This window comes from Hemitrygon akajei, chromosome 6 (assembly GCF_048418815.1).
Source record: "Hemitrygon akajei chromosome 6, sHemAka1.3, whole genome shotgun sequence".
In the NCBI taxonomy this organism is placed as follows: Eukaryota; Metazoa; Chordata; class Chondrichthyes; order Myliobatiformes; family Dasyatidae; genus Hemitrygon; species Hemitrygon akajei.
In genome coordinates this window covers 38801706-38828360 of record NC_133129.1, presented here as the reverse complement: position 1 = coordinate 38828360, position 26655 = coordinate 38801706, and the positions used below count along the sequence as shown (strand labels likewise).

Genomic DNA, 26655 nt, shown 5'->3' with positions numbered 1-26655 from the left:
TGTCCTCCTTCCCCACCTTCTTATTTTGGCTTTCTCCCTTCCTTTCTAGTCCTGATGAAAGGTCTCAACCCAAAATATCAACTTTTTATGCCCCTGCATAGATGCTGCCTGACCTGCTGAGTTTTGGGGTGTGATTTTCTAACCCATATTTACACTATGGAGGTTCAGCTCAGCACTGGCAAAACAAAACTGCTCTGGAAACACCAATGAAGAATCCTTTTACATCTGAGTACAACAGTATTCCTGAGTTTCCAACTGGGACTTGCATGGACACTAGTGAAAACAGAGAGGAAGCTATTGACACGATGAAGGAACCCATCTACACCGCCAGAGGACCTTCATTTCTGCCCTAAATGCTAGCGGTGTAATAGGCAGTAACTCACAGGCATGGACAGACTTCAGCTAAACTCTCTCAGATCCAGTTAGTCCAGCCAAGCAAGATTCCCATCTAAACTTGTTCCATTTGTTAGTATTTGGCCCATATCCCTCTAAGTCAAGGGTTGCCAACCTTTTTTACGCCACGGACCCTTATGATTAACCAAAGGGTTCGTGGATCGCACGTTGGGAATTTCTGCTCTAGGCCTTTCTTGTTCATGTGCTTGTCCAAGTAGTCCTTTTTAAAAAAATGTTGTTAACGTATTGACTAAATGCAATTCTGCTCTCCGAAAGGGACAGATAAAAAGATGGGTTGGAGCCAAACACCCCAGTAACCCAAGCGTCACTTAGAAAGGTGGAGTGGCTGGATCAATCGGGACAAGATATCACATGGTGGAATCGCATCTCGGCAACGCGGGAGAAATAGTGAAAAGCTGGTTCAAAATTTAGCTGAATTATCGTGAGCTAAAATGGTCTCAGATAGTAAAATAACAGCCTAAAATTCAACTGAAACTCACCATCTTCTGTTCTGGGCTGCTGAGGGAACATGTAGTTTGTGAGTACTTGCTTCTGAGTATCTGCATCCACCTCTTTCTGAAGGGGAATAAGTGGTTTGGACTGCAAACAAAAAGTTACGTTACTGTTCCACTGCACATTCTGACACGCATGTATTTGCTTGAAAGCACGAAAATAATTAGGAAACATTTCAGTGGTAGCAGCTCCCAGGTATATTACAACTGACCTCCCTAAGTTAAAGGAATTGACCAAAGTATTTTTGCTCATAAACATATCAAAAGTTCAAAGTACACTTTTTAAGTCAAAGTTTGTGTACATATATATCAAATACAATCTTCAGATTCATCTTTTTGCAGGCAGCCCCCCAAAAAAGTACAATAAAATCCATTTAAAAAAATCCGCAAAGATTGTCAAACACCCAATGAGCAAAACGAACAAATCGTGCAAGCAATAACAAAAGTCAACAAATAACACACAGAATGTGAACTGCAGAGCCCCCATACTTGAATCTGCAGCCACGGAGCCAGACAAACGCTGCAGCCAGTCCAGGAGCCTGATGGCCATGGAGCCAGTTCAGTGCCGAGGTGAGCAAAACCTCATGGAGTAGTGAGCTGAACACCGGTTCGCTCTTCGTCCTCTGCCGCGACACCTCGATCTTTCAATCTGGCTCAGCACTTAAAGCGGCTAAAATATTGGTTCATTTATCAGTCTCGTGCCTGGGCCCCTGCTGCTTCAATCCCGCCCAAAGTCCACACGAGTAATAGCTGCCCTGCAGCCGTATCCACATCCCCGAGTCCAGCTCACTGAATTCTTCAGAGTACCTCAAAATCAGCAGGTCATACAGACTGTTCTAAAGCACAACTTCCGAAGGGAAATGACAGGCTGCAGATTCTAATGATATTCACCTGATAGCCAAACGTTCAACAGAATGAGGCACTTTAGCCATTTTGTCCTCTTCTAGCATATCTACTGCAAATATTATGTATATTACAATAATTTTTCAGGAATCAATAATATAGGAAGGGAAAACAGGAGGAAATGATTGTGGGCATTACCCTTTTGAATCTAGTTTGACATTCAATAAGATGAGCAACCAATTTTCCCAAGGACTGGCTTTCCAACAATTGATCAAATCTCTTCAAGTAGGGAGTGATAAAAAGCTATATTATTTTGTTCAAGAATATAACTGTATATCTTAGAATGGAAAACAAAAAACAAGTAGTTGCTGGAAGCCTGAAATACAAACAAAACACTGGAAATACGCAGATCAGGCAGCATCTGCAGAGAGATGAAGAGTTTATATTTCAGGCTGATGACGTTTCAACTGTCCTGAACACAAAACGTGAGCTCGCAGATCTAATTGGCCTCATAAGGAGTAATTAATGAAAGGCTAGAGAGACTGGGGAGCAGAAAAATGCTCCCAAATTCAAAGGATGTGACTTATTGTCGTCTCTCACAAGGACCCATGCTGGAGCCTCAACTCTTCTCAATATTAATGACCAAGAGGACACAAGAGGGAGCTAGATGTCCAAGTTTGTTGCTGGCGCACATATTAAACTGTGTGGATTGTTGATGAAATTACAAATTACAATAGATGTGGATATATTTCCTCCATTCATTGTGACTGGGAGGGTCAGAATTTATAGCCAAAACCGCTCAGGTAAAAGGAACGGAAATAGTATGCCAAACTGGTTTCATACAGGCAGTGTGCAGACATCCATCCTGAAGCAAAACAAACCACTGGTCCCAACACAATATTAATGCTGAAAATCTATGAAGAACCACGAACTTCAGAGACACAAGGCTTCATGCAGAGGGCTCTGAAATTAATTGATCTGATACAAAACAATGTGCTGAAAAGCTAATGCGATACATCTTTTTAAAAAACCAGAGAATATAAATGGGACCACATTCAGCTTCAATTTTATGAAACAGAGCCGAAGGATCAGAAGAAATGCGTGTATCGTTAGGTCAGCAATTTAGAAATACTGTATTGTTCTTAGAAGGATTATATCACAAGTTCACCAAATTACCATCAGACCAAGAATGAAATACTGAGAAAATTACATGAATATGGGGTGCAAGCTTTGGAAGACAGATACACTACGACTTAATTTATATTTTAAAAATTTAGTAAAGAATTATTGAAATAGCCTTTCTGTCCTTGGAAAAATCTGGAACAAGGCTAATCTAAGTTTTCTCAATCAACGTGTAGAGTGCCCTACTTGAGAAGGGTCAACAACCTATTGGGCAATGATGCAGGGAACTGTCTCGAAGGATCAGTGACACAGCACTGACAATTCTATTAGTTCTAAATAATTATGGAAAAAGAAAGCACTGTCTGCCAGTTCTAAATTGGGGCAAGGTTAATTTTAATAGCATTGGACAGGAATTTGCTAATGGCTGGGAGAGGCTATTAGTAGATAAATGGATGTTTAGCAAGTGGGAGGCGTTAAGTGAGGGTTCAGGGGCAGCATGTTTGTTCGAGTGAAGGGTGTGGCCAGCAGAATGAAGGGAACAGGACCGATGAGGGAGATGAAAGCTCTGGTCAGGGAGAAAAGGCAAACGAGGAAACTGGGATCAAGTCAATCCCTTCAGTACAGAAATACTCTTGAAGGGAATCAGAAGGGTGAAGGGAGGACAAAATAGCTCTTGCATGTAAGAGAACCCTATGTCTACGTATAGCTTTAATGTTACAGCTATACAAGACCTTAGTCAGACCCCACTTGGGAGTACTGTGTTCAGTTCTGGTCACTTCACTACAGGAAGTATGTGGATACTATCGAAAGACTGCACGGGAGACTTACAAGGATGTTGTCTGGATTGGAGAGCATGCCTTATAAGAACAGGTTCAGTGAACTTGGCCTTTTCTCCTTGGAGCAATGGAAAATGAGAGGCGACCTGATAGAGGTGTTGAGCATGCAGCTAGCCCGAGGCTTTTTCCCCAGGGCTGAAATGGCTAACACGAGCAGGCATAGTTTTCAGGTGCTTGGAAGTAGGTACACAGGGGATATCAGCTGTAATTTTTTCCACACAGAGAGTGGTGGGTGCGTGGAATGCACTGCCAGCAACGGTGGTGGAAGCAGATACAATAGGGTCTTTTAAGAGCCTCTTAGATGGGTACATGGAGCCTGGAAAAACAGAGGGCTATGCGCTAGGGAAATGCCAGGCAGTTTCCAGAGTAGGTTACATGGTTGGCACAACATTGTGGGCCGAAGGACCTGTAATGTGCTGTAAATTGCTACGTATATTGAGAACGAAAGGGTAACTAGGGACAGAACTAGTTCTCTTAAGGATTAAGGTGGCCACTTGTGTGTGGAGTCACAGGACATGGGAGAGATCTTAAATATTTCTTATTTTTATTTACCATGGAGCATGTGCCATGGGTTCAAGTGCAACCCATCCCTTTTGTACAGGTCACAAATGCACCAGAAGAGGTCCCAATTACCCAGAAATCTGAATCCCTGCTCCCAACAACAATCCTTCAGCCACACATTTATCCTCCACCTCACTCTATCCCTATCCTTACTGTCGCGTGCACAGACAGCATTCCCAAGATCACGACCTGCTTCTCAACTTCCTTCCCAACCCCGTGTTGTTTTTTTGCAGGGCCTCCTCCCCTTTTCTACCCATGTCATATCCTCTAAAATGACAACACCTTTGGTAAAGACTGACTCATAGACCTCTGGTTTCCTCCTCCTGAAGTCAATAAATCAGCTCCTTGCTCTTACCAACGTTGACTAAGAGGATGTTGTTATGGTACCACTGATCCAGATTGTTAGTTTCTGTCCTATCTGCTGGTTCATCACCACCTTTGATTTGGCCTAAAGGCTGATTTATACTTGTGCGTACGGGCTATGCCGCAGCCTACGCCGTAACCCTGATTTTTACTTCTGTGTCACTCTACGCTGTAGCGAGCATGTGCAGGTGTGAGCCAAAATGCTAGTTGGCGGTGGGGTTTCTATGCCACTGTGTTGAGTTTCTTCGTGAGAGACATGGATGAGGAAATGCATTTCAAACATGCCGGCAGGTAGGTTTGACAATTTGGTTCATGTATTTCATATCGGTGTACGCACAGCCTGCAAACATGGCGGAGAAGCAGCAACCGGAAATGCGTAGGAGGAAATGCGACGCTACCAAGCCGACCAATCACAGTTGTTGTGGTCTGCGTCGCCACGACGTGTGAGTAACTTTTCTGGAGAGGTGCACGTCACCCTACTGCGTAGGGTACAGCGTAGGTACGGCGTAGGGTACGCGACACCTACAGCGTAGATGCCACACACAAGTGAAATCAGCCTTAACAGGGGTGTCGTCGGCAAACGTGAATATGGCATTGGAGCTGTGCTTAACCACATTGTCATAAGTGTAAAATGAGTAGAACAGGGGGCTACACACAGAGCCTTATGATGCGCTCTGTGCTGATGGAGACTGTGGAAGAGATATTGCTAATTTGAACTGACTGAGGCCTGCAAGTGAGGAAATAGAGGATCCAATTGCACAAGGTATTGAGGCCAAGGTCTTGAAACTTATCGATTAGCTTAGAGGGGAAGATAGCATTGAAAGCTGAGCTGCAGTCTATGAAGAGCATGACGATTTATGCATCTTTGCTGTCCAGATGTTCCAGGGTTGAGAGAAGAGCCAGTGAGATGGCATCTGTTAGGGACCCGTTGTGCCGGTAGACAAATTGGAGAGGATCCAAGTTGCTTCTGAGGCAGGAGTTGATGAGTTTCATCACCAGCCTCTCAAAACATTTCATCACTGTGGATCTAAGTGCTGCTGGACGATGGTCATTAAGACAGGTTACAACATTCTTCTTTGGCACCGGTATAACTGAAGCCTGCTTGAAGCTGGTGGGTACCTCAGACTGTTGAGGCAAGAGGTTCAAGATCTCAGTCAATGTTAGATAGAGCTCTTATAGATAGCGGGGTCAAGGGATATGGGGAGAGGGCAGGAACGGGGTACTGATTGTGTATGATCAGCCATGATCACAGTGAATGGTGGTGCTGGCTAGAAGGGCTGAATGGCCTACTCCTGCACCTACTGTCTATTGTCTATTGAACACTCCACCCTGTTGTTCAGCACAAATCTTTAGTACTCGGCCAGCTACACTAGAGCTAGGAATGGGGGACACCACAAACAAATAACATTGGCACACGCAAAGTGTAAAAAAGAAAAATGAGAAATGTAGGGCTATATGGGAAGGAAGGGTCAGATTGATCTCAGAGTAGGTTAAAAGGCTGGCACAGCATCATGGGCTGAAGAGTGTGTACTATAAACAAGGGTTGGAAGGGTTAAGACCAGGGAACGAAGTTTGTATCTGCAGGGGGATAGTGGAGGTGTGGGTTTAAACAACGAGAGACCGTACATCACATAAAAATCATTCGCTCTTATCAAAAGGGATCAGACCTGAATAATCAGACCGTTAAAAATTACTTCCAACTCAAAAGTAAATTGAAAAGATCAACCATCACAGGAAAAAGTGCAGTTTTCAGGTGAACAAAACAATAATTTCCTCGCTGCAAAAGACAGGCCTTTAATCTAAATATGCACTGGGAAACACAACCCAGCAAGTTGGAAAAGTAACAAAGAGATTAATCAAATCGTGCCTCAGGGAAATTTAGGACAAAGCGTCATTATCAAAGCCGCCTTTCACCATGTTCTGTTGTTCCAGTGGCTGAGGGAAAAATAACATCTGCAGACTCATAAGCAACATGAACAGCAGCTCAGGTGTACCAAAATCAACTGGCACCATCTTGTGAAGCAGTCAGACACAGACACAGCATTTTAGGTGAAACACGCCAAGGGATCATGAATAAAGTTTTTTTTTGTTTTTTTTAAAAAAATATTTAAACTCTGAGTAATATGTGGAATTCACAGCCTAAAGGGTTGGCTTTAAAGGGGAATTAAATTAGCATTTGAAAGGAAATCATTTGCAGGGCTTTCATGTAAAAGTGGGGGAGAGTGACTAAAGGGATGACTGTACTCAGAGCCTACATAAGCTCAGTAGGCCAAAGTCTGTTGCCGTAGCCATTCTAAAACTGAAGTGCTGAATTGTGGGAAAACTGCATCCCTGTCCAGTTTTGTCTGCAGAAAATTACATGCACTTAACTGGAGGGCACGATATCATTCCAGATATTCTCTCATCATCGGCAGAAGATACAAAAGCTGACAACACAACATCACAAGGCTCAAGGATAGCTTCTATCCTGCTGTTTTGAGACTACTGAATAGTCTCTTGTATGATAAAATGGAATCTTAACCTTACAATTCACCTTGTTCGTCGTAGAGCACTGCAGCACAGAAATTGTCTTATTGCAAGACTGCAGGGCACTTCCTCTGACAGCAACACTTTATTCTGCATTGTTATCGTTCTCCCTTGTATGTCCTCAATGAACTGATGTGATGAAATGATTTATCTATTTGGTAGGCAGAGTATTTCACTGTACCTCGCTACACGTGGCAGTAATAAATCGATACCCATATCACATTCATAGCTTTACCATTTGGCTCACTCATTCACTTACCTGATTTTCAGACAGCCACATCGCTGTTAGCTCATTCAATTTTGTGAAAGTAAATGGCAGATTCTTTAATCTGAGGAAACATAATCAAAATACAAAGAGTAAACAAAAAAAAATCTTAATTCACAAAATAAATTTTACACAATCACGTTTAGAGAAAATGCTATGCTGGATGTTAAAGGCACTAATGCTCAAGTTGATAAAATCAAGCAGCTATTAATATTTCAAATGCAGCTCTGACAAGACTGTCAGGAATAAATCAGCCTGACAAATTATTATTATTTTTTTTAAGAACAGTGACTGAATATACAAAAGTTACGAACTATTACAGGCAACAAGCTTGCATTCATACAAAAAAAAGTACCACAATTTTCCATAAGGTGTAGCTGCATAATTTGGGCCTACATCACAAAATAAGAGTTGCAGATAAATTGTGTTAATTTACTTTCTTTTCACAAACTCCGTAACAGCAGATTTTCTTCTGCATCTTAAATAAGTCAGTAGAAAAAAAGTACTCAGCAGGTCAGGCAATCTGTGGCGAGAAAGAAGAGTAAAGTTTGAAGATAATGATCTTTCAGCAGAACTTGGATTAGGGTACGGGCCAAAAGAAATGTTAACTCCATTTCTATTTCCAGCATCTGCAGGTTTTTTTTTGATTTTCTTTCTCTAAAGATGACCGCTGTCCTGCTATTTCCAGTCTTCTCAAACTTGAGAACACAAGCAACATTTTAAGGCTTTCCAAGGTTTAGAAACCACATCAATGGAAATAATATGATGGCAATGTTTTAACTTAAATTTTCAAGCATAGCAGCAGAGGTCTCATAAAAGTAGGCTTCTCCTTCCACTTGTGTCGATATTCAATGCAAACCGTAATGCCGAGTAGTCAAGCACATTCCAATAGCTGCTAAGCAAATTAGGCATTCCAAGCAGTGACTGGTAGTTTAATTGACAATTTCACTGAGTATACCCATTTAGTGGTTCAGCCTCACCCAACCCATTAATGGCCAACTCCAGTACAATAGTCAGACTAAGCATCAGGGCAGGAACTGCTTTGACATCATTTATCTTGATTTGCAAGATGTCTTTGACAAATAATAAATATATCAATGAATGATAATTCACATTGATGATATAAAGTTTAAATCCAAATGTACAATTCACAAATAGCATCTAGGGGAAAGGTAATTGATGGTCAGTACTGAGCAAAGTCCTAGAAACAATAAGGACACAATAATGAAAATGTAAAATGGACAAATAGTTGTTTAAAGAGCTTCAATACTAGAATACATGCAATAAAAGTTAATATATGATTCTTGGAAACTGAGCAACTGAACAAGAGTTGAGGCCAGAAGTATAAATACACAAATCACTGTTGACAAGTTGATAAGGTCATACAGAAACACTCAAGGGAAGAATAAAACATGGAGAATTCAAGCGTAATTATTCAAACAAGGAGAAATCTGTGACATAATTATTCAGAGAAGATAAAAGGAACAGAAAAATTAAGGATGGCATCAAAATGTAAAATTATACCCATCAGGAAAGGGGTTCAGTATTGGCTTGGGTCACTTCCTTCTGGCAGATATTAAGGAATGCCCTAAGAGAAGGTCTTTCTAAACTATGCCAGGCTTTGATAGAGCTGACACAGATTATCTATGGAAACAATATCTCATCATACTGTAAAGCACTAGCCTTTCAAAGAAATTCAGGAAGATAATGGCATATTTAAGAAACAAGCATGCAATTAACTTTCATGAGAATTTGAAGAGGTCAAAATTGTTAGAAAATGCCAAGTGTCTTTTCCTTTACATACTCCAGAAAAATTTCTGAAAAAAACTGTTGTAAAACCTCATTAAGAATAAAATTTAACACATTAAGTACTATTTCCTGTAAGTACATTAAGATCAACAGGCTCAATTGGAAAGTATAATGCACTTAAGCTTTAAAATTGCAATAATAAACAGGTTAAAATCTTCTGAACACCAGCCTGCAAACCGAAAGAAAAACAAAGTGGGAGTGTACCATTCAGTCTTTCAAGCCAGTTCGACCTTTTACTTGATCAACTCTCACTACCAGCTTCTGCTTTCTCTCCAGAAGATTCCCTGCTTTGCGTGTCTGGAGAGCCAACTCCACTCAAACATAATCAATCACTTGGCCTCCACATCATTCCATGACAGCAGATTCCTTAAATCAGTAATACTCCAAGTGAGGAAATTTCTCCTTTGCCCCATATCTTTTGCCTCGTTCACAGAGATTGTGACACCTCACTTTAGACCTCATCTGAGACAACACCTTCATACCCCACCTGTATGACCCTCAGAATTCATTTAAATTCAATAAGATCCTCTCTCCTCCGTTTAAGCTTTACCAAACGCAAAACCTTGTTATGCAAAATCTGCTGTAAATCTCTCCCTTTACAGCATTCCTGCCATCTCAGGAATCAGTTTTCTGAACCATTGCTTCATTTACCCTCTTGGCAAGTAAATCCTTTATCAGTAGGGAGATCAGCACAATGCTCCATGTGTGGCCTCAATGTGGCCTTGTTTAACTGTATCAAGACATTCTTCCTCCTGTACTCATATCCTCTTACAGGCTACTTACTTTTTTAACTGCTCGAGTACGAGGACACCCACGAGTTTTTACCGTCAATGTTTCATTCTGTCTTTTCACTGACTAAAGTAATGACCTCAACATCTCCCTGCTTGTCCCAGTTACCTGCATTTGGCCCAGGCCCCTCCAAGATCCTTCCCTCAATATACGAAGACAAACGCTTAAGTGTTGCAATTGTATCCGTCTCGACCACTTCTTCTGGCATCTCATTCCGGGTACTCACTACCCTCTGTGTAAAGAAGCTATTCTCAGGCTCCTTCGAACCTCTCCCCTCTCATCTCGTATCTGAGTACTGTATTGTTGGACTCCTTAACCCTGGGGCAAAGACCATGACTTTCCTACTTTTTCTATACACTTCATGATTCGATAAACTTCTGCGAAGTCACACTTCCTATTCCTACATTCCTGGGAACAGTGACAACATAGAAAATAGGTGCAGGAGTAGGCCATTCGGCCCTTCAAGCCTGCACCACCATTCAGTATGATCATGGCTGATCATCCAACTCAGAACCCTGTACCTGCTTTCTCTCCATACCCCCTGATCCCTTTACCCACAAGGGCCATATCTAACTTCCTCTTAAATATAGCCAATGAACTGGCCTCAACTGTTTCCTGTGGCAGAGAATTCCACAGATTCACCACTCTCTGTGTGAAGAAGTTTTTCCTCATCTCGGTCCTAAAAGGCTTCCCCTTTATCCTTAAACTGTGACCCCTCGTTCTGGACTTCCCCAACATCGGAAACAATCTTCCTGCATCGAGCCTGTCCAATCCCATTAGAATTTTATACGTTTCAATAAGATCCCTCCTCAATCTTCTAAATTCCAGTGAGTATAAGCCTAGTCGATCCAGTCTTTCTTCATATGAAAGTCCTGCCATCCCAGGAATCAATCTGGTGAACCTTCTTTGTACTCCCTCTATGGCAAGAATGTCTTTCCTCAGATTAGGGGACCAAAACTGCACATAATACTCTAGGTGCGGTCTCACCAAGGCCTTGTACAACTGCAGTAGAACCTCCCTGCTCCTGTACTCAAATCCTTTTGCTATGAATGCCAACATACCATTTGCCTTTTACACCGCCTGCTGTACCTGCATGCCCACCTTCAACTGCGTTATATATCATGGTGTCTAGTCTAGGCAGCATGCTTATAAATCTCTTCTGCACCCTCTTTAGCTTGACAATGTCTTTGCTAAAACAGGGAAGCTAGAAATGTACACGATATACCAAGCAAGATTTTACTTGAGCATCGGAGTAATGGATCGTGGAAACAGGACCTTCAGCCCAAGTGATCCATCCTGACCACGGCATCCTCCCTGCTCGTCCCAGTTATCGCGTTCAGCACGTAAAACTCCAAGCTTTAATCCAGCCTTTCAATTTGTTTAAGCTGCACTGAAGTCTCTTTATTCAAGATCTTAATACCACACAGAACTGTGTCATCAGTGAACTTTGAAACTTTACTGTTGGTTCTGTCGTGCAAATCATGTTTCTGCTTTATGAATAACTGAAGCCCAAACACAGATAAGTGCCACTGTGTAAAATGCCCAATTGTTCCCATTTTGTTTCCTGTCAGTCAGTCTATTATTAATCCATGCTGAAATATTACCTGCAACGTCATGCATTTTAATTTAGCACACCCTTTTACATAGGACTTTCTTGAGGACTTCCTGAAACATTTACCAGTTATTCTACCCGTTTCATTTTCATAATCCTCAAAGACCAACTCCCTTCCCTAAATTTACGATATTTTGCCTTATTTTTCAAACGCTCTTCTATCTTAACCCTTAAATTCTCCCTGCTTCATTCAGGCTCCCACCTGCTTTAACACTACTAACACCCTGGTTCCTAAGAAAAACAAGATAATGTGCCTTATTGACTAATGCTCGGTGGCTCTGACATCCACTATCAGGAAGTACTGGTCAGAGCAGAGGTCACCCTCCCTTCTCCCAGACTACCAGAACCCACTGCAACTCGCCTACCTCAGAACAGATCCATGCCAACGTGGGGGAGCCACAGTGACCGGGTCTCTGGAGCAGAGTCTGGTGCTGCAGCTCAGAAGAGCAGAGAGGTGAAGAGGACCGCAGTGTTGATCGGAGACTCCTTAATCACAGCAACAGAAACGAGATTCTGTGGGTGTAATAGGGCCATCCGGATGGTATGTTGCCTCCCTTGTGCCCGGATCTGAGATATCTTGGATCTCGTCCATGGCATTCTCATGGGCAAAGGTGAGCAGCCAACAGTCTTGGTACAGATTGGCACCAATGACACAAGGAGACCAGGTGAGGAGGTCCTGAAGAGATTTTAGGGAGTTAGGTAGAAAGCTGAGAAACAGGATGCCATCATAGTCATTTCCAGATTGCTGCCAGTGCCACGTGCCAGTGAGAGTAGGATTAGGATGATTTGCCAGGTGAATGCGTGGCTGAGGAAGTGATGCAAGAGACAGGTGTTTCAGTTTATGGATCATAGGGATCTCTTCCGGGGAAGGTACTGTATGACATATTCAAAAGGGACAGGATACTCCTGAACCCAAGGGGATCCAGTATCCTTGCAGACAGGTTGGCTGGAGTTTTCCGGGTAGGTTTAAACTGATTTGGCAGGGTATGGGAACTGGAGTGATAATGCTGACGATTGGTTTACAAACAGAAGCAATGTGCAATAAGACGCCTGGCAAGGAGAGACTAATGACAGGGCAAAACTGCAGTCAGCAGGATGAGTTGCAACATAAAAGGCAGACAGAAATCAAAAGGTGTGAATACAGGACTAAGGGTGTTATATTCGAATGTGCGTAGTATGTGGAACAAGGCCAATAAACTTGTAGCACAGTTACAGACTGGCAAGCATGGTGTTGTAGGCATCACTGAATCATAGGTGAAAGAAGATTATAACTGTGAGCTTAATGTCCGAAGATACACATTTAATCAAAATGCCAGGCAGGAAGGCAGAGGGGGTAGTGTGATTCTGTTGGCAAAAAATGAAATTAAATCATTAGAAAGAGGGGACATAGGGTCAGAAGGTATTGAATCATTTTGGACAGAGCTGAGGAAATGCAAAGGATACCAACGGTTTCTTCAGAAACAAAGTGTAAAAGGGAGGTAACAGTGGATGTCGGACTTTTAGAAAACAATGCTGGAAAGGTAGTAATGGGTGACAAGGAAATGGCGGATGAACTGAATAAGTATTTTGCATCAGTCTTCACTTTTGAAGACACTAGCAGTATGGTGGAAGTTCCAGGTATCAGAGGTCATGAAGTTACCATAACTAGAGAGAATGTTCTTGGGAAACAAAGGTCTGAAGGTAGATGGTGTACACCCCTGCGTTCTGAAAGATGTGGCTGAAGAGACTGGGGAGGCTTCAGTAATGATCCTTCAAGAATCACTAAACTCTGAAATGGTTTCAGAAGACTGAAAAATTGCAAGTGTCATGGGAGAGACGCAGGAAGGAAATTATGGACCAATTAGTCTGACCTCAGTGGTTGGGAAGATGTTGGAGTCAATTATTATGGACAAGGTCTCCGGGAACTTGGAGGCATATAAATAAAATAGGCCATAATCAGCATGGTTTCCTTGAGGAAAGTTCTTGCCCGATAAATCTGATAGAATTTTTGAAGTACTAACAGGCAGGATACACAAAGAAAATTGATTCCCTAAAGGTTAATTTGCAAGTTGAGCATATGGTAAGGAAGGTAAATGTGATGTTAAAATTCATTTAAAGAAAACGAGAATATAAAAGCAAGGATGTAATGTAATGTTGAGACTTTATAAAGCACCTGTGAGGCCTCACTTGGAGTATTGTGAACAGTTTTGGTCCCAATATCTTAAGTAGATATTGGATTTTCAGAAGGCCTTTGATAACAGACGAGGCTGCTTAACAAGCTATGAGCCCAGGGGATTACAGGAAACATTCTAGAAAGGATAAACAGTGGCTGATTGGCGGGAGGCAAAGAGCGGGAATAAAGGGAGTCTTTTCTTGTTGGCTCTCTGAGACGAGTGACGTTCCATGGGGGTCTGCGTTGGGACCAATTCTTTTTACCTCACACGTCAATGATTTGGATGATGGAATTGATAGCTTTGCTGCAAAATCTGCAGATGATATGAAGATAAATGGAGGGGCGGGTAGTTGTGAGGAAAGAGAGGTTACAGAAGGATTTGGACAGATCAGGAAAATCAGCCAAGAAATGGCAAATAAAATACAATGTTGGGAAGTGCATGGTCATGCACTTTGGTGGAAGAAATGAAAGGGTTTACTATTTTCTAAATGGAGAGAAAATACAAAAATCTGAGGCAAAGGGATTTGGGAGTCCTTGTGCAGGATTCCCTAAAGGTTAATTTGCAGGTTGAGTCTGTGGTGAAGGCAACATATGCAGTGTTAGCATTCATTTCAAGAAGACTAGAATATAAAAGCAAGGATGTCATGTTGAGACTTTTATAGAGCACTGTCGGCAGTTTTGCTTCCCTCATCTCAGAAAGGATGTGCTGAAACTAAAAGAGGTTCAAAGGAGGTTCATGAAAACGATTCCAGGATTGAACGACTTCTCATATAGTGTTTGATGGCTCTGGGCCTGTATTGACTGGAATTCAGAAGAATGCAGTTGACCTAATTGAAACCTATCGAAAGGTGTAAGCCCTTGAAAGGATGTGGAGGGGATGTTTCCTAGAGTGGGAGTGTCTAAGACTAGAGTACACAGCCTCAGAATACAGGGGTGTCCTTTTAAAATGGAGACGAGGAATTTCTTTAGCCAGAGAGTGGCAAATCTGTGGAATTCTTTGCCGCAGGCAGCTGTGGAGGTCAAGTCTTTATGTATATTTAAGGCAAAGGTTGATAAATTCTTGATTAGTCAGGATGTGAAGGGATATGGGGAAAAGGCAGGAGATTGGGGCTGAGAGGAGAATTGGGTCAGCCATGATGAAATGATGGAGCAGACTCAATGGGCCAAATGGCCTGGTTCTGCTCCTGTATCTCATGCTCTTATAATGGCTCTGTTTGGTAATTGCCTTGCCCATGACCGCAAAAAACTTGAGTTGTGTACACTGGTCAGCAGATCACTGAAAACAGTTCCCGCTCCATGGGAGCTCTTCAATACCTCGGTAATCAGCCAGCAGCATCAAGACTTTCTCTTTTCTCCCCATTTCCATCAGATAGAAGATGTAAAAACCTGAAAGCACATACTGCCAAGCTCAAAAACAGCTTCTATCCCACTGTTCTGAGACAATCAGACAGATCCCTCGCACTACAAGATGCACTCTTGACCTCAATCTACCTCATTATGATTTTGCACCTTGTTGTCTACAGCACCTGCCCCGAGTTTCTCAGGAACTGCAACACTTTATCCTGCACTACTATTGCTTTACCTTCAACTAGTTCAAGGCACTGTTGCAATGAATTAATTTGAATGAACAACATGCAAGACAAGTTTTTTCCACTGTATTTCAATACACAGGACAATAATAAACCAATTTACTAATTCCTAGGATGTCTCCCCATCGCATGACAACTTCTCTGAAAACGCTTATTTTCTCCCTCTTTTTAAAAATAGTTAACTGCCTCCCACCAGTTTACTGTCAACTGTAAACTTAGAATTGTTTGAATCCAAACTCTGGAATTATAGATTCATCTCTGTACTATTTTCAAATTCTACAATGGTTAAAAATCTTTTAATATCTGTATTTATTTTAAAAGTTCATTTCTGAAATACTAACCGGTTGTCACTGAGATTAATAACTTTCAATTTCTGCATTTCTCCCATTTCCTCGGGCAAATACTCCAACTTGTTGGAATGCAGGAACAGTACAGTCACATTCTTGCAGTTACCAATCTGAAATAAATCAAACTGTCTCAATGAGACATTTATTTACAACAGCATAAACTAATGCACTAACATTATATCACTATAAGGAGAGACTGGGATGAATCATCGAACAAGTCACAACAGTCATAAAATTCTCCTGAAACCGGTGTGGCACAGTATTAGAGCATCAAGGTTAAGTGATGAGGAGCATTTCAGGGAGAGAAGTCATCCAACAAACCTATCACCAGTACTACGATGCCAGAACTCGATTCAATAACACATAACACCTCCAGTGACACTTGAGTTGTGGTGGTAGAATCCCACATCACAGGCTGAGTTTACTACAAATTTCTATTTATTTAACCTTCATGCAATTAAAGCTCAGCCAGATTTGGGTAGAGAATATACCATCATTCATTTGCCCAAACTAATCTGCATAGGGGTGATTTTCATTCAGGTGCAAGAACAGACCACCCATATATTCTGTAAGTCATGAAGGTCTGTCCCATCATCATAACAATAGATAGATAGATAGATACTTTATTCATCCCCATGGGGAAATTCAACTTTTTTTCCAATGTCCCATACACTTGTTGTAGCATACACTTCCAAACCAAAGACAAAATGAGTTTTCAACATTTTGGTGTCCAATATAAAGCTAACATTTGCCCTGATGAACTTGATGTTAACTTACTAGCTATCACCTGTGAAATTCTTAATTCCATTTACCTCAATAAACAGCTTCAGGATTAGCTTTGCAGTTTCCACTTGGAAATACAAATGCTGTGGTAGTGACTGCCCTAAATTCTTCCGAAAAGAGCAAGTTTGCAACGGGAGCAGAGATTATATATTTTACTTGGTGTCATGGACAAACTTTGGACAAGGCCTGACAGAATTACGTAAAATAGGTACTGAAGATCCCTTTGCCCCCCCCCCCCCACGTGGAAATTTCAAACACCAGATCATAAGCTTAAAGGTGGGGAGGTTAACATAGCATTTGCCTGTGGCTCAGCACTACCCAAGACAAAGCAGCTTACTCAATAGGCACCTCAACTACCGGTACTCCAGCATTCACTTTTCACCAGTGTGCAGTGACTAAACAGTACTCTCGCAAAATACAGTTCCTTGTTTTACTTATTCCAGCAATACCCCCAAAACTGATGAACTCTACCACCACAAAAATCATCTCAATGAGTCGAATCACCAACACCTTCAGATTCTCAGCCAAGGCACACGCCATTGGTCAGAGATATATTGATCATTGTACCATTGAAACTAGATTCCTCGACTCAACAGCACTATGAAGGGACCTTCACCATTAGAAGGGCAGCAAGCCAATCCAAGGATTCGCGATCATTTTGCCAAGGGACCAGTTCAGGATGGGCAATAAATTTTACTACTTGAAGATCCAAAAATGAACAATTTACAAGCTGATGTAAAAAGATGAATCGATCAGCAAATCCTTAACCTGAACATCACCCTTTGTTCAAAAGTTGATATATGTAGATTCTCCAGAAAGCATTATTGATAGTAGGACAACAAATAACTTGACTGCCAAATTTAACAATCTATTTTTTTTTTTATTTACTTAAAGACATGGTGCAGAACAGGCCCTTGCAGCACTTTTGAGTCTCTTCGCTCAGTCACCCACCTACTTAACCTAATCATAGGGCAAGTTAGTTACAATGACCAATTAACCTACTAACCAGTATATCCTTGGACTGTGGGAGGAAACCCATAAGCAGTCACAGGGAGGACATACAAGCTTCCTTCTATAGGGGCTGGAATTGAACTCTGAACTCCGATGCCCTGAGTTGTAATAGCATCGCGTTAACCAGTACACCACCATGGCATCCAAATCAGAACCCCCCCCCCCCCCCAGAGATACACAGACATGTTGTTAACTTTCCCATGTCTCAATATTAGCTGCACTTTTAGCCACTCATTCACTCGTCTGCTCTGCAGCTTACCACCAATTCACAGCTACAGAACTAATTCTACATGCTACAAATCACAACTGACTACTTTTAAAATGTGGATTATTTCAGTTCAGAATAAGCTCCAGCTAACACCCAATATTAAAGATAATGGCCATTAAGGTTGAAAACTTTCAGCTTAGATTCTGAAGTATATGGTTTAAAAAAGGAACACTGGTAAGGAACAGCATATCTGATTATAAACAAGGTACTTTCAATAACAGTATATTTCATAACAATTACCAAAAGAACTATAACTTAGTGCCAACAAAAATTAAACATGATTAACAATTCACCTCTGATGGAAGATCTGTAATGAAATTATGATCTGCAGCAAGTGTTCTTTGATTCTGTAATTGCCCAATTGTAGGAGGTAGAACTTCAATTTCATTAAAACTGAAATCAAGTTCTTCTAAACAGGAGAGCCTATACAAACACAAATAAACAAATGATTCCATAACCAACACTCTGTTTCGCACACTTATCAAAACATTCCACCATGGACAGGAACCACAGTCAAGATAAAAATTCTTCTGACAAGAAGCATAACCAACAAGTTTAAAGAGTTTACAAAATAATTTTCTCCAAGTATTGGCTACTCACAACAAGTTACAGCTCTTTAACTGGAAGATCTATCCCAAGTACTTACCCTCCAATAGACTCTGGCAAAGTTATTAATTGGTTTTCATCCACTTTAAGTGTAGTGAGCTTTTTAAGGGAACCTGCAATATAGATTAATGAACAATTATAATTATATCGAATTGGTTCTTAAGAATTGTAGGTCAAATGTACAGAATGACTGAAGTTAAGAATACAAGGTAAGATTAATGGTCGGCCCAGCCTCTCAAACTCAATCCGCCGTTCCATCAGCTCATATCCAATCTGATTTTTAACTCCATCTTCTTGCTCGACCTCCACAATCCCCTTGTCAAAAAATCTCTCAAATATTTAACTACTACAATTATCTGGGGTTGCAGAGAACTATAATCCAGAGAAATAAAAGTTCTATTCTGAATCTTTACTCTGAAACTATGGCCTACTTCAAGATTTCCCCCCAACAAGTCAAACACGCCCCTCAGCATTTGCCATGCAAGCTCACTCAGTGGCATATGCTTGGCATAATCACCCCTAATTCTTCTGAACTCTGAGTTCTGGCCCAACCAGTTCAAATGTTCAATTTAAAACAATACTTCTCACACAAATATAAAATTAAAAATTATTGTAAAAATCAAAAATTAAAATATAAACAAATATAAACACAAAAAAAATTTGAAGTTGATGGTTCCACAGAAGCCAGTTTCTTCCAGCATATTGCAATGCAGAAGATAGCAATGAGTCACAGGGCATTCTACTAACAGGTTAAAAAATATAATCTGTTTTTCAAAGTGAGTTATTGCAAGATCAATAGTATAATACAAAGTATCTTTTTTTAACGTTCACTCAGTTTCAGGTTTCTAACCGGCTCAGATTTTATGGTTAAAAATGCGGCTTTTAGCTCTCATTCTTACAACCAGAAATGAAGAGGAACAAATTCAACATGAAGAATTGAAAGCAGAAATCGCTACACTGTTCCTTGATTTGCCCTACTCCTCTGCAAGTTTTGCTACCTCAATTCTTTGCTGAGACCGGTATTAAAAACAAGGGCAGGAAGGAAGTCATGTACTAACACAAGTTCCCACTAATGCAGCAAGTTCCACTTTGCTCATTTCAGTTGTAAAAAGTGATCTACCAAAAGTGCAATTAAATCACTTCAGCACTGAAACTTTGTTCTATATACCTAAAGCCACACCAGTTACAAGTATTAATTAGTCTTGAGAAAATATTAAGTTAAAATTTAAGGCTTGCTCCCCCCTCATTGTTAACTATTTCACCCTAATTTTCATTTCTTTATTATGCTCTCTGCATTCAAGTTCAGAAAGTACTAAATACTTTCTCTTGCCCAGTTCTTGGCCGAGACTGAAAACAGGAATTCATTAATCCAACTAGTTAATTTGTTGCTTCATCAGAATCAGAATCAGGTTCATTATCACCGGCATGTGACGTGAAATTTGTTAACTTAGCAACAGCAGTTCAATGCAATACATAATATAGAAAAAAAAAATCAATTACAGTCTATGTATATTGAATAGATTAAAAATCGTGCAAAAAAGAGAAATAACTTTAAAAAAAAGTGAGGTAGTGTTCAAGGGTTCAATGCCCGCTTAGGAATTGGATAGCAGAGGGGAAGAAGCTGTTCCTGAATCGCTGAGTGTGTGCCTTCAGGCTTCTGTATCTCCAACCTGATGGTAACAATGAGAAAAGTGCTTGCCCTGGGTGCTGGAGGTCCTTAATAATGGACACTGTTCCTTGAAGATGTCCTGGGTACTTTGTAGGTTAGTACCCAAGATGGAGCTGACTAGATTTACAACCTCTGCAGCTTTTTTTGGTCCTGTGCAGTAGCGCCTCCATACCTAACAGTGATGCAGCCTGTCAGAATGCTTTCCACAGTACATCTATAGAAGTTTTTGAGTGTATTTGTTGACATGCCAAATCTCTTCAACTCCTAATGAAGTATAGACGTTGCCTTGTCTTCTTTATAACTGCAATGATATGTTGGGACCAGGTTAGGTCCTCAGAGATCTCGACACCCAGGAACTTAAAACTGCTCACTCTCTCCACTTCTATGAGGATTGGTATGTGTTCCTTCATCTTACCCTTCCTAAAGTCCACAATCAGCTCTTTCCGCTTACTGACATTGAGTGCCAGGTTGTTGCTGCGACACCACTCCACTAGTTGGCATATCTCCTGTACAGCCTCTCGTCACCACCTGGTTGTATCGTCAGCAAACTTGTAGATGGTATTTGAGCTAAGGCTAGCCACACAGTCATGTGTATAGAGAGAGTAGAGCAGTGGGCTAAGCACACACCCCTGAGGTGCACCAGTGTTGATCATCAGCGAGGAGGAGATGTTACCCCCAATCCATGCAGATTGTGGTCTTCTGGTTAGGAAGTCGAGGATCCAATTGCAGAGGGAGGTACAGAGGCCCAGGTTCTGTAACTTCTCAGTCAGGATAGTGGAAATGATGGTATTAAACACTGAAGTTTAGTCGATGAGCAGCATCCTGACATAGGTGTTTGTGTTGTCCAGATGGTCTAAAGCCCTGTGAAGAGCCATTGAGATTATATCTGCCGTTGACCTATTGTGGCAATAGGCAAATTGCAATGGGTCCAAGTCCTTGCTAAGGCGTGGACCTGGACCCATTACCTACTCATGTTGTAGGGGAACATTGGGGAACCAGATAAATGCCTTGTTCCAGGCCAAGGATCACTAAAAGGCTTTGGACTACTACAAGCTCAACTAAACCTAAATGACTTCTGCTCACCACTCGATTAGTTTCTTTACCTCAAACTCTCTAAATTTTCTGTTGGAATTATGTTCATGCACTTCTGCCCCTTAATTGAAATGAACCCCTTCTCCTTCCTCAGCCCCACCAACCAACCTTCCCTGAACATTCATTCTCAACTTACAACAGTTTGTAGTACTTTACACAATAGAGCTCCAATTGGCTAAAAAAAACTGTAAAACTGTCAGCTATTTCTTTTAAGTTTTCAAGGGCTTCTCACCAGCCACATTCAACAGTCACCTGTATATGTTTTACAGGATTGCTTTTATATTCATATTTATTGTGTATTTTATGCCTGTATTGTATACGCTGCACTGGATCCAGAGTAACAATCATTTTGTTCTCTTTTACACTCGTGTACAGGAGAATGACAATAAACAATCTAGAATCTTAAATCTTTTATCAATTACTACGATTCATTTCATACATTTAACTACCAGTCTGGTTTTAAAGCAGTTTTTAAAAAAAATCTTTGACAAGTTGAAGAAGTTGATGCTTTCAAAATTGATGTGCTAATAATAATGAGCTAATTTATCCTTGAACATATGAGCCCTGTGCACAACTTTAAACTGTATCAACGAATGTTCGGAACATATAGAGGATGAATTAACTAATTGAAGAATTTTTTCCCCATTTCTCAATAGGAATAGTGAGCTTAAGTTAGCTCGTTATTATTCCGATATAAATCCTATATGTGACAGATGTCATTCTGAGACAGCCTCTCTAACTTGTATGTTTTGGTCATGTCCGTCTTTGAAAAAATATTGGAAAGATATCTTCAATATTATTTCTATGGTATTGAGTATTGATTTATAACCTCGCCCTATCGCCGCAATTTTTGGTTCATGAGCCAATTCATTTATCTCCTGCATTTCTTACATTAATGGCTAAAAGGTCTATTTTGTTGAATTGGAAAGAGATTAATCCCCCTACCACATTTCATTGGTTTTCTCAAAATATGTTATGTTTAAATTTGGAAAAAATTAGAAGCGTCATATATGATCTTTCTATTAAATTTGAAAAGACTTGGAGGCCATTTATTCAATGTTTTCATATGATGTAATTTGACCTTTTTCCAAACCTATTTCTTTCTGTTTCTGATTATATACATGTAGAGGGGATCGGAGTTGATGACACTTTCGATTCTTTTTCTTTTCTCAGATATTATAAACAGCCCACGTTTCTTTTCTTTCTCTTTTTTTAAAGTTAGTGGTTAGCTTGTTAGAGTAGTTTTCTTTTGTTTTGTTTGGGGTATGTAATTTTTTCTCTTCTTTTTCTGATTTTTTTTTCATATTGTTACACCTAGTTTTCTTGTCTGTACACATTATATTTGTATCATGTATGGTTTTGGGAGACTTAATTCTTTTGTACCTATTGTTTATGTATCCATTTATGTTAACTTTTAGTTTTGTAATCTCAGCAATTATGTATTAATTTTTGTTATCTTAATATGTTGGTATTAATAAAAAGATTGAAAAAGAACAAAATTGATGTGCTAGGTGAAGAGATTCTCCACCCTCCTCAATATACATCACTTCAAGATAAGACCACTAAAAAAAACACACAAATTAGCATGGAGTTTGTGGCAGAGGACAGGAGGCTGTCCAGAGTGAATGAAATAGATTTAAAGCCAAGAAGAGAGAGTAGTTATTAATCTAAAAAGCTTGATTAACTACTCTGAAGATTTTCCTGTTTTTGTGCTCCTAAAATATTTTGTTTCACAAAGCTGCAAGTGATCCACTTCATATTTTTTTTTTTAAATTTTAATTTTTAATTTAATCTTAACTTAATGAGTCACTCAACCAAATTTTTGGGTTTTCCTCATTGCCAAGTTCGCTTTCTGCCTTTTATTTTGCCGTAATTCATGAACGTACCCTCTTCCTCATTCACCCAGGAATGGCTGAATTCTGCCACCTTTAGTCAGAAATGGCTGAATTCTACTTCCTTCAGTCAGGAATGGCTGAATTCTACCTCCTTTAATCAGGAATGGCTGAATTCTACCTCCTTTAATCAGGAATGGCTGAATTCTACCTCCTTTAATCAGGAATGGCTGAATTCTACCTCCTTCAATCAGGAATGGCTGAATTCTACCTCCTTCAATCAGGAATGGCTGAATTCTACCTCCTTCAATCAGGAATGGCTGAATTCTACCTCCTTCAGTCAGGAATGGCTGAATTCTACCTCGTTTAGTCAGGAATGGCTGAATTCTACCTCCTTTAGTCAGGAATGCCAAAAGTGACATTGGTATCACTGTCCTGGCTCAAGCATCCAGAACAACTGCATTGCAAATGGTTGCTGAGGAATGGAAACAGTACTGTGAATTTTGTAGGGAGAATTTCTGGAAATCAACTATTACATTTAAAAAAAACCGAAGAAAACTAGAAACCGGTTGACACATAGCAGAAATAGAGAACAAGGCATTAATCCATACAATACACCACGAAAAAGTCATGTTTTCATGGACTTTTTTATTTAATTTTTGATTTAATTTAATTTTTGTTACTCTGTTAATTTTGTTACTCTGATATTTTTGTTAATTTTTGATGTTTTGGCACAACTTACCGGTTGACACCATCATTTAAATACACAGAATTCTATGTGTTTGTTCCAATTTATTCATTAGGTTTGTTAAAAATAAAGCGGCTTTGCCAAAGGAAACATGTCAAGACATACAACAGTGGAATCTTAGGAGTTGCTTGACAAAAATATAGTAAAATGGAATTACTCATTTTAAAATATTCATCGGCTATGTCATGAAGAGAATTTTTCTGAACTTGAGTCACCTGCTGGCCGTTTATTAAACGAGTATGAAAAGATTCTTCATCAGACCCTTGATATATTTCAAGCTTAATTATTGTTCAACCATACACGAATATACCCAAGCAAAACAGCATCCATCTGGGGTCGAGTGCAAAACACAGTACCAACAGCCACACATTTCAAACTTGTATTTCACGAACACCCACAGGGGTCACTTATGTGAATATAAAATGGTCACACATTGTAAATATTGCAGTTCAATTTACATCACTGTCACTAAATACGTATATTAAAAGTAGAGCATCGAAGCATTCTATACACAATTAAAAACCAACTTACCAATGGAGTCGGGTAGCTGTTGAAGCACATTGCTGGACAGCAAGAGGTCCTGTAGATTCTCACACCCAGAAATGGAATCATCAATCATCTCCAAGTTGTTCTTGGAAATGTCCAGATAAGTCAGCTGCTTTAATTTGCCAATGAACTACAAGAGCAAAAGGAGAAAAAAAGAAATCAGTGTGGCAATGTGATACTCAGCTCATTTCTATATCCAAACAGGTAATACAGGTTAAGGACATCCTTGATGGCTGAGCAACTGAGACAAGCAAACTTAATGGGTTGCATTCAAAAAGCAATTTGTACTGAACAGCTATTCCCAAGTGAGCAGAGTCTGATCAGGGCAATGGTACAGGACAAAACTAAGGTCCAAAGTCCCCTGGGTTTGGGGATAACGGGAGAGAGGAAGCAGTGCAGTGCAGCTTGTAAAGAGAAAGTCTGATTAACATCTCATATTACACATCAGATTATCATTATTCCCAGGTATGGTGGCCACTAAAATGAATCACATCCAAAAGCTCGAGCATGAGTTCTTGCAAACATATTTCAGGGAAACAGAAAAAGTAACAGGAGTGCAGAAACAAATGGGTTAAAAACCAAATAAGCACAACAGCATGTGAACTTCCTCAGAATTTCAGAAGAACTGTGGTCCATGATATCTATCAGATTGCAGAGTTCTAATCTCCCAATGATGTTCTCCGTCATTCCCTCATGCTATCAGTTCCAATCAATGACACTGGTTAAAATTGAAGTCTGAAACCAAATACCTGGTGTCAACTATACCATAACTTGATTGTAAGACCAATTTCTTTATTGGCTGATAACTTGCAACTCCAGTTGACAAGCATGAAGCTACTGAGTAAAGAATTTACAGAAAAACTCCAAAAACTGATGAAAGCAAATGGATCCCAGTCAGGCCTTCTTAGATCCAGATTTTAGCTCTAATATCAAGCACTTCTGGATTAAAATAATTCTAAAACTTTCCAGGTTTTTAAAAAAAATACAATGTTATGTTTTTGAGATGAAGATAAAAACATTGGCTAGCAGTAGATGGAGTAATACGTGTGGAATTCTGGTTGTTGCACTATAGGAAAAATGTGACTGCAGAAACAATTCACAAGGATGTTACTGAGACTGGAGGGCTACAGTAACAGACTGGGATCATTCTCCCTAGAGTGAAGTTGGCTGAGGGGTGACCTGAAAGGAATTTTATAAAATTATGAAGGGCACATTCTAAAACTTGAGGGCATAGGTTTAAAATGAGATCAGATAGATTTCAAAGAGAGCTGATGGGTAAATTTTGCATAGAGCAATTAAAATTGGCTTATTAGCCACATGCACCAATGCACAGTGAAAAGGTTGCCTTGCATACATAGAAAACCTACAGCACAATACAAGCCCTTTGGCCCACATGTCCCTACCTTAGAAATTACTAGGCTTACCTACAGCCCTCTATTTTTCTAAGCTCCATGTACCTATCCAAAAGTCTCTTACAAGACCCTATCATATCCGACTCCACCACTGTTGCCGGCAGCCCATTCCACGCACTCACCACTCTCTGAGTAAAAGAACCTACCCCTGATATCTCCTCTGTACCTATTCCACAGCACCTTAAACCTGTGACTTCTTGTGGCAACCATATCAGCCCTGGGAAAAAGCCTCTGTCTATCCACATGATCAATGCTTCTCATCATCTTATACACCTCTATCAGGTCACCTCTCACCCTCCGTCGCTCCAAGGAGAAAAGGCTGAGTTCACTCAACCTATTCTCATAAAGCATGCTCCCCAATCCAGGCAACATCCTAAGTCTCCTCTGTACCCTTTCTATGGCTTCCACATCCTTCCTGTAGTGAGGCAACCAGAACTGAGCACAGTACTCCAAGTGGGGTCTGACCAGGGTCCTATACAGCTGCGACATTACCTCTTGGCTCCTAAATTCAAGTCCACGATTGATGAAGGCCAATATACTGTACGCCTTCTTAACCACAGAGTCTAACCTGCGCAGCTGCTTAAAGTGTCCTATGGACTCGAACCCCAAGATTCCTCTGATCCTCCATACCACCAAGAGTCTTACCATTAATATTATATTCTGCCATCATATTTGACCCACCAAAATGAACCACTTCACACTTATCTGGGTTGAACTCCATCTGCCACTTCTCAGCCCGGATTTGCAACCTATCAATGTCTCACTGTAGCCTCTGACAGCCCTCCACACTATCCACAACACCTCCAACCTTTGTGTCATCAGCAAACTTAGAGCTGGAATGTTATGGTGAAGTTATATAAGGCATTGGTGAGGCTGAATTTGGAGTATTGTGTGCAGTTTTGGTCACCAAATTACAGGAAGGATATTAATAAGGTTGAAAGAGTGCAGAGAAGGTTTTACAAGGATGTT

At 40.4% G+C, this 26655-nt stretch overlaps 1 protein-coding gene across 5 annotated transcripts in view; it reads right to left on the bottom strand.

Moving 5' to 3' along the window:
• Nucleotides 1-26655, bottom strand: part of erbin (erbb2 interacting protein) — a 234481-nt gene that overhangs the window by 40917 nt on the left and 166909 nt on the right. For all 5 annotated transcript variants that reach the window (XM_073048160.1, XM_073048164.1, XM_073048161.1 and 2 more), the window contains 6 exons: nt 24260-24404; nt 18428-18500; nt 18075-18204; nt 15714-15829; nt 7416-7485; nt 894-993 (listed from right to left, as the gene is read on the bottom strand). In XM_073048160.1, the coding sequence (XP_072904261.1) occupies nt 894-993; nt 7416-7485; nt 15714-15829; nt 18075-18204; nt 18428-18500; nt 24260-24404 (634 nt within the window). The remainder of the gene's footprint in view (nt 1-893; nt 994-7415; nt 7486-15713; nt 15830-18074; nt 18205-18427; nt 18501-24259; nt 24405-26655) is intronic.